General features: G+C 37.9%; 1 protein-coding gene across 10 annotated transcripts in view; it reads left to right on the forward strand.

The window, feature by feature from the left end:
• The window catches only part of fam13a (family with sequence similarity 13 member A), a 65,095-nt gene that overhangs the window by 27,063 nt on the left and 28,644 nt on the right, over positions 1-9,388 (forward strand). For 7 of the 10 annotated variants that reach the window (XM_032538862.1, XM_032538790.1, XM_032538818.1 and 4 more), the window contains 2 exons: positions 873-875; positions 1,247-1,285. The exons of 1 other annotated variant lie outside the window; for it this stretch is intronic. In XM_032538862.1, coding sequence (XP_032394753.1) covers positions 873-875; positions 1,247-1,285 — 42 coding nt within the window. The remainder of the gene's footprint in view (positions 1-872; positions 876-1,246; positions 1,286-9,388) is intronic. 2 more of the 10 variants (XM_032538800.1, XM_032538809.1) reach the window with 1 other exon arrangement.

Below are 9,388 nucleotides of genomic sequence, written 5' to 3' on the forward strand. Positions count from 1 at the left end.
AATAATAATAATAATAGGAATAAAATATAAGAACAAATATTTTTGTCAGTCACTATCATTCTGTCATTTAAAAATGACAGAAAACTCAGTTGAGCAGTTAAAAGGAAAAAAAAGTGTTGTACCCTGCTGTACATGGTTTGTAAAAAAAATAAAATAAAAAAAAAGTAACATTACTGAGAATTCATGTTGTCCCGACATGTGTTTTGCTTTTCACACTTTACTTCACTTTATCTAAATAAAGTCCCAATAGGAGTTTAAAGGGATAAATAGCGACATTGTTGTGTCTTTTGTAGAGATAGTATGGGTCCTTTTACATCAGACATTTTGACTTGTCAGTGTTGGGAAAGCACAGGTGTTACTAATAACATTAACAATGGCTCTGCTGCTCTATTTAAGTGTCCCAGTAAGCCATGGCAGTGTGACAGTGAGCCAGCATGCACAACATTACAACACTAAAACTGAAGCAGCTAAATGGAATTCATCTATCATTCTTTTATTATTTTTTTACCCCTGTGCTTTTCCTTCTGTGACATGTTGAACAATGCAATGTGAAGATTCATGTCTGATTTGGTTAAAATGCTTAAAACAAAACACAAATCTGGTTGATTTAAAGTTTTAAAATGTATTTAATATAAAGTTAAGTGGTCACATAGTGTCACTGTAACAAACCTTTAATTAATTTCACAGAAAATAAATAGCACATTGAATTAAATAAAAAATATATAAAGACAACCTTGATTTAACACATATTTATGTGATACAAGGTCTGAAAGTTCAGGGCTTTGGTTCCAGTGGTTTTGTTATTGCTTTGACTATAGAGAAAATAATAAAAGTATTCAACTCTGCTTAGGCAAACAAGACTTGGTGATTAGCTTGTAAGTGCCAGGATATTAAATTGTTGAGCAACCTTAACATTCAGTACAAACACTGAGTTCCTCTTATCGTTGCATAATTTCATCATGTGTTGCTGGCATACATCCAATGGCAGCAGCCAGCCTATATTCTAGAGCAGCACCCATTTCTCTTTTGGTTCACAATAATTACCAGAGACAAGCTCTACAAAAGCACTGATCTTTTGCACTGCATGGCTATTATTCTGCTGACAAAAGCCAGCCTTATGCTCCTATTTTCAGCCCCACTGACATGTAGTTATGTGTGGGGGGGGGGCATAATGTTTTTCTGCTGTAGACCTTCCTAGCCACACCCTGCAATCTCATTAAATTTATTTTTGTTTTTCATATTTCAGCCAAGAAGAAGACAGGCCAATATCTCCTTTCTACTTAAGGTAGGCCTCCACACTGAGCATTAGAAAGATGACAGAACAGGATGAGAACATGTTGTTTTGGGCTGAAGGAATGGGGGAAGTTGCTGTGTGCTGCCTAAGTGCATTATCATCAGAAACAATGGAAACTCCGGTTAGAGGGAAAGCCAGCCGGCGTGCACATGCAGCAGTATGCCCATCACTGTTTTGGTTATTGTGGTGGAAGCATCCATAGCACATATTTCAGACACACCAAGCAAAAGACTCCTCTGGGCGAAGACACAGAATGATGTGATGGTTAAAGGTGCTAACCCACAGGGACCTGGCCAAGATCTTGTGGCAGCAAAGGCCGACTGTGGCGTCACTTGTGTCTTTGCCAAAAAAATGCACTTGAACATACTGCAAAGACTACAGTCGACGGCCTACTAGCGGAGATAGAGAAACAGTTCTCCATGCCTGCAGGCGATGGTAATTTATCCGCCATTCAAAAAGGAAAACCAGGCTATACTGTTTAGTGTTTATAGAAAATGTATAATATACATCTATATTTCGCTTTTCCCAATGGCCATCTTTCAGTGTTTTTTTGCCATTTTATAATATATGTTTATTTATTTAATGTATTGCCATTAGAGCCAAAGCGGAAGTAAAAATGAACCCATTACAAGTGAATGAAATGACAATACATTTATACAACACGCTGTAAATCTCTTGTTTTTACATGTGCAAGTGATAACGTTCCAGTACAACAAGACCACACCTACATGATAATCAGCTGTTAATCATTAATGACCCTATTGTCATCGTTTCCCATTTATCCCTCAATGCATGTTGACCTAAAGCCCTTAAAAGCTCAGCAGCTTGTCCAGTCAGTGTTAACGGCTGGTTCTTCAGTTTGTCATTTGGAGTTGGCACATTTTGACTGGAGTGTTTTTTGCTGACCTGAGACCTGATATGGCTCCAGTTCTTTGTGTGATCAAGCCTTTTTATGGCTTTTTCCTAAAAAAAAAAGCGTTGTTAGGCCTGGGTGTCCCCAGCTACAGCCCCAGATGTGTTATGAATATTCCAGGATCTCTCGCCCCCTCTTTTATTTTTTTATTTTTTACAAAAATAAGTATAATAGAATAAAAAAGCCCCAGAATGGCACATGCAAATAAAGAAAACAAGTATTTTCCAAGACACTCGCAGTTCTTACATTTTTTTTGTAGTAGAACTAATGGTAGAACTGTAACTTTTGTCCAGTTTATTTTTCCTATTTGCGGGGTCTGACCAGCATGTTTGTTGCTATAACTTAGCAACTGTCTCTTAGTGAGGAAAGCTGTGATAAGTGTAATTTTTGGAGGAATCATAGCCAAATCAGTCTAATAAATGGATGCCATTAACACAAACTTGAGGAGCACAATAGGGCTGCGGCTATCAATTATTTTAATAATTGAGTATTCTACCAATTACTCCATCGAGTAATCAATGAGAAATAAATAAGTAAATGCTTTTGTTTTATTGAAGAGCAATAATATACAATAGTTAGGTTTAATTTTCAGAAAAAGTATTTGTATTGCCTACATTGCTTATAATATAGTCTCTCAAAAACTAAACATATTGAGTGCATTTAAGTGACATATTACATTGTTTTTAAAGAAAACATTTTCTGAAATAACAACCTCAATCTAAGGCATACATAAAGCATACTGTACATAAACATTACCTTAAGTTGTGCAACTTAACTTTCAGAACTACAAGTTTCAACCTAAGACTGTATAAAGGCTTATAGCTATAAGTATACTTAACCTATTTTTATTTAAATATTTGATTACAATGTCACACAGCTCTGTTACGCTTTCTAAAGAAACCTTCTTTAGAAAAAAGTTATTTGACGTGTACTTAGATTTTTTAGTTTGGCCCATGTCTCATCCACTAACATGAAGGAGGCGGGATCTATGCCTTATACTGCAGCCAGACACCAGGGTGCAGTCAAGATGTTTTGGCTTCAGTTATACAGTCATATGCATCAACTAGATTGTTTATATTTACCATTTTCGTCGATTTAGTTTATCTTAGTCCGGCCCAACTGATGTATGGGGCATAGACGTCTGCAAAATTCCATGGCAATACATCCAAAAGTTGTTGCGATATTTCACAAAAAAAAAAAAGTCACTCCATTTTGTAACTTTAGGAAAAGCCAGAATATCTTCAAAGTCAGTAGGCTTTATCCTCTGGGGACCATGACTATCTGTACAAAATCCAATAGATAGGTATATGAGACTGGACCAAGGTGGCGGATTGACCAACATTGCCATCCGTAGAGCAACGCTGCTAGCATGGCTAAATATTTGCTTTTTTCATCTTCTAAAATGTGAGGATTTGTGAGCATTTCTTTGTTTTATGTAATTGTAAACTTAATGTTTTTTGAGTTTAGGGCAGGTGGGTGGGAAAACTAAGCTCTTTGAAGATTTTGTCTTGGGCTTTTTTGTACACAAACAAGGTAAATTCATTAACAGGAAAAAATATTTACAAATGAATTACTATTAAAAACATGACTACCAGCGCTAGCCTGTCATCTCTGAGTGATGAGTGACTAAGACTGTCTGTTGACATTTTCTATCTACCTTTACCTCTCTGCCTCCATCTCCTTTTAATTTTTCTTGCTCATGTTCATCAATGACTGTGGCCTTTGTGTACTATGTCACATACGTACACACATGTCATTCAGACTTTCTCTCTCTCTGCTTAGGTCTACTTGCATTCCTTCACATACAAAGACTCTCAGGCTGCCACATGGGAGCTTAACCTTAGTCCAGTCAAAATGGATAATAAGCATGCCTTTCTTCTGTGTGTTGACCAAAGACTGTAAAGTTCCTGGCTAATATCTGACAATATGGGATATGTGGTGTAATACTGGATTATCTGAATGGACGCCCCTGGGTACACAGGATTTAACTGGTAAAAGCTTCTGCTTTAGAAGCTTTGGAGTTGTTTCCTCCTTGCTTTTTATGCTGTAAGGACCACTTGACTTTAAAACCCCAACACAGACACCACTACAAAAAAGATGTTATTTAGTTCTTTCTGTTATTTGCCTAGCAGTTTTCTTAGTTAGAAGGTCCTCAATAAAGCAATTATATGAAGCAAACTTTAAGCTTTTGTAAAACAAAGACATGCACTGCTGGCGTTTTAAAATCACACACAGTGTAACAAAAATAGCGCAATCATACTACCAGACCTATCATTTCATTACAGACCTATCATTTCATTACAGACCTGACTTAACAGTTATATATGGTAAATATTACAGACACCATTGAACTGAAAACAAAGAAAAGCTGCTGATTAGTAATTTTTCACAAACTGACTTCCTGAAGTCTTCAATGGTTCTTTGAAAACCTATGACAAGACTGGTGGGTTTGCTGGTGAGTTCATCAGAATTCAACTTAACAAGATTGAATTGGAAACCTATTTCTAAATGAGAACATAACTTTCCCAAGACTCACTGTAAATGGCAATTCTACCTGCTGAGATAATCTGGCTGCCAAACCTAAAGATATGTGCAGGTATGTACAGAGGGCAAAAGTGGACAGCCAGAGGTGGACATAAACACAGACCCCAGTAAACCCTGACATTACAACTGGAAAACAGGTTTGAACTATTAAAAAGTCTCAATGAGACAGAAAGGGAGATGAAGAATGCCAGCCAACAGAAGTCTCAATTTGGAATTTTGGGAAAAAACAGCTAAAGAGACGATTACACTTGTAACTGGTTGTCGGAGACGGCTCGTAAGACCATTGAAACATACTGCTTCTTAGATACTATGGTCTGTGACATAAAATAGAACATCTTCAATCTGTTCTGAGGAAGGTACCTTTTCAGGGCAGATGGCCTTCACTCGAGCAGATCTAGAGTAAAAACACTGATGGACCATTTTTTATTCAGTCTACAACACCCATCAGCCAAGCCTAAGGTTGCCCACCTGGAGACACAACAGCTCAGTGCCTCGAAGACAAAACATCCCAGCCTCAATGTCCAGCATCTCCTTATTCCTCCTGCCTTCACTCTCCCCTTCTTCATCCCTTTTGGTAATTACTGATACATTTGAAGTGCTGGTTAGCGCTGGCATTAAATTCCCCCCCCTGGTCACTGTCACGCCGTCTGCCTCCAAACCAAGTCTCATTAAATCTTAAACAACTAAAACCTTATACAAACGCCCCAAAAAAAGAAAAGAAAACTTTGCATTGGAAACATTGGAAACAGCTATACTTTTTTTCTATCCCTTCGTTCCATTTTGTTTGTTACACAGTTCTTCAGTTTAGTACAGTTTACAGTCTTCAGCACAGTTTAAGGATCTACACACTTAAATTGACACATGACGTTAACAAGGCTTTAAACTCACTGTTTCACTATTGTCAGTCAGGCTACTCAGCTCCCACCACATTAAGGTAGTTGACCATTGAGTTGAATAAATATACATAGAAAAAATTAAAAAGGAAACAGAGAGAAGAAGAAGTAGAATAGAAAATAAAAGCTGTCAATCAACGGATAGGGCTTAACTTGAATTTTTATGACTTCAGATCAAGTTTGAAAAACAGATGACCAATATTGATTTATACGGGCGCAAAACCAAAACGTGTGTGTTAAATCAGCTGGATAGAGGGAGCATCTATTACAACATCCATCCATTCCTGGATATTAATCTGCTAACCTAGTCCTACTGAAATGGGCACTATGCACTACTTTGAACTGAATGAGCCCCAAGTGTGCATAGGATGAGTTAATCATTGTAGTGCATCCTCCCAATGTCTGTCCGACAACTCAACCATCAGCTTGCCTTCCCACCTCGTCAAAGGATTTCAATATGTCACGGATCCACAAGTATATAATTTTATAGTTTTGAGAATATATGTGGTTAAGAAAGAAATGGCTTACTCCTATTCTGGTGGTCATATTTCTATTAGGTTTCTGATTCAATGACTCATCCCTTTTTCCTTAAGTTTCCTTTTGCCAGTAGTTCATAACTCAGACTTTGCACACAAGGCAACAATACTGTCTCATACCAGAGTGGTTTCACACGGTTACACGTTTAGTTAAAACTAAGTCGGTGGTTTATTCCAGCCAGTGATGTCCCTTCCTTTGTCTACACTGAGCCAAGTGTGCCAACTCGCAGACTATTTGGGACTATGATGGCTGCACAGAGATATTTAATTACCAAATGTTTCACATTTGACACTAACAGCTGTCACACTCAGCTGTTTATTTCATTAACATCCTAAATGCAGGCCAAGCAGATGTATAAGAAACCTCATTTCACATAACGGTCCAACATGGACAGTAGACTTGTGCCTGAACAGTCATGAAAATGATCTGCAGTCCAGAACACCACATCAAGTGACTTCAGTCTTCATTTCTGTGAACTTTTACCCCCAAATCTAGTTTTCATACAGTGTTTTTAGAGGAAATGGTTCAAACACACAAGAATGATCCAAAGAGTCCTGTTCACTTTTTTAATCATAATCAAACTTTTTACTAAGGTTTTAAGTAGTTCTCAATCAACTTCAACAAATTATCCGGTTTTAAATTAACCTGTCAAGCCATTGGCAGGGCTCAATCCAAAGGGCGGGAAAAATGGTTGTCTTTCAAATTCCCTCTGCACGCAATAGGTTAGCGCTACAACCAACCGGAGCAACACTAGTTGATAGATTAAACTTTTGCCGTATCAGGTCGGCAGAACTTCAAAAACATCTTCCTTTTTTAAGAATGGCTTCCGGGCTGTTTTTTGTTCTTTTCTCAAAGAAAAGCTTAACTCCAAGTCTTTCGTGAGTCACGGCAAAAGCCGATTCAAAAGACTGCTGGCAGAAGCCGCCATCTTCATTGTTTTCAAGTAGCAGGGAATTCACGTGGAACCGTCGCAACTCTGCTGTCATTATTTTAAGCCCGCCCACCAACTCTATACACAATGTTATTGGCCTGACTAGAGTTTGTTTTTTCCAGCTTGCAAGCCAACAGAGAGTTGCTAGATTGACCCTGGCTGCAAATTATATTTGCTGCCGCTAGGGTGTGTCTAGATTTCTAGGCTAGTTTTAAACTCCAACATCCCCAAACGTTCCCAAAAAAAGTCTGTTCTCCTAGGGCCCTAAGATATATCTGACTTGTATGTATGAAATTGTCTATTTCTTTTACTAGCCTCATGAAATGTGGCTATATTTAACATTCTAAAACAGTAAAAAATCAACATAAAAGGCTGTAACCTGGGACAAGGAGGAATGACAAGTCAACATGGTGGCATTCATTCTCTTATCACTTTTATATCAGGAGCAGATTGCAGCGTGGAGGGCGGTTCTCAAAAGTTAAGGACAGATCTTGAAACTTCATATTTTAGCACCTAATGTGTCCACTGCTCTTGCACCCTGTCCAATCTCTGACATTTTAAATCATTAAGGTCTAAGGTCAAGTCAGCATTAGTAAGCCACCGTTTTCTGTTGCTTTAACCTGTTGCCAGTGCCAAGTCTATTATTAGGTAGTGGGTTCATATTGTTCCTGCTGTTCCAGAGATAATCAAGTGGCTTAGTCTGCTGCCTCTGGAGTAACTGTGAGCTAACTTTCACTCTTCTGTCCACCTCCTTACTTTCCAACTGTCTTAATAAATGAAAATCAACTAAAAGTGAAGGATCTTTCAAGTCATGAGCACCGTTGTTAAAACTGCCAATAAAAAAGCAGCAGACATTTACAGCCCCATGTTTATGATTTTAATTTGTTAAGCTCATCAAACTGATCTGGTTACCACACAGTTGAGGTCTGCCATCTTTTATCTGATTCCCTATCCCTGCTTACAATTTTGATAACGTCAATTCATGTACGTGTCATTTAACACAGGTTCACCACAGTCACCTTCACAGTTACCATCAATAAGTTATTATCGCTCCCTTTATCAGTGCACGATCAGTGAAAGCTGTGTTATTACTGTCAACACCACTGTTTATGGAGGATTTCTTCAGGTCACCCCTATACATTTTTCATTTACTCCAGAAAAAGTTGACATGACGTCTATCAGTTTATTAAAGCTGTTGGGTCTTTTTGGTAAATGAAAATGAAGATTGGTGTAAAAATGTTTATTCAATATTATTTTATTTTTAGTGTCTCAGGACACTTACAGATGGAGTAGGACTAGACCACACTCTATAATTTAGAGTGACCTGACAATTCTCCCAAGAGCATGCATTTGGTGTGACAGCAGTGAGGAAAAACGACCCCAGACAGAACTTGGCTCTTGGTTGGAGGCTATATGACACGACCGGTTTGGGGAGAGAGAGATATACAGAAATATGACTGATAATAATTATAGCAGTGGGTATAATGGAAGAGGAGGAGAGGATCCTGAGAGCTAAAGGCTCTGGCTCACATTCTACTTTTGGAGACTCTAAGAACCACAAGTAACTCTGAATTCTGGGAGTGCAGTGTTATAGTAGGGCAATAGTGTACTATCAGCTCATTAAAATATGATGTTGCCTGACCATTAAGAGCTTTGTAAATCAGGAGAAGGATTTTAAATTCAATTCTGGATTTTACATGAAGCCAATGCAGAGAAGCTGATATGGGACAAAAAAAAAATCCTAGTTTTTGTGAGTACACGTGCTGCAGCATTGTAGATCAACTGAACAGTTAACTAACTGTATTAGAGCAACCTAATAGTAAGGAATTACAATAGTCCGGCCTCGACGTAACAAATGAATGGTAGTTCATAGTTTTTCTGCACCATTTTGAGACAGGAGGTGCCTAATTTTTGCAATGTTATGCAGGTGGAAAAAGGCCTCTCTTGAAGTTTGTTCTATTTGGCCCTTATATATACTGATCAAAGAGAACTCTTGAGTTTCCTCTCAGTGGTCCTGGAGGCCACACCATCCAGAGGAGCTATATCTTTAGATAAAGACCTTCAGAGGTGTTTGGGGCCAAGTACAACTTCACTTTTTGTCTGAGTTTAATATCAAGAAATTGTAGAAAAATGTATCATTCACATTTGTATGTCCTTAATGCATGCTTAAAATTTAATTAACTGATATAAAAGATATATTTTGGTAGCATCTGCATAACAGAGAAACATAATAGTGTTTCCTAATAATATTGCCTAGAGGAAGCATATATATATAT

This window comes from Etheostoma spectabile, chromosome 2 (genome assembly GCF_008692095.1).
Source record: "Etheostoma spectabile isolate EspeVRDwgs_2016 chromosome 2, UIUC_Espe_1.0, whole genome shotgun sequence".
Classification (NCBI taxonomy): domain Eukaryota; kingdom Metazoa; phylum Chordata; class Actinopteri; order Perciformes; family Percidae; genus Etheostoma; species Etheostoma spectabile.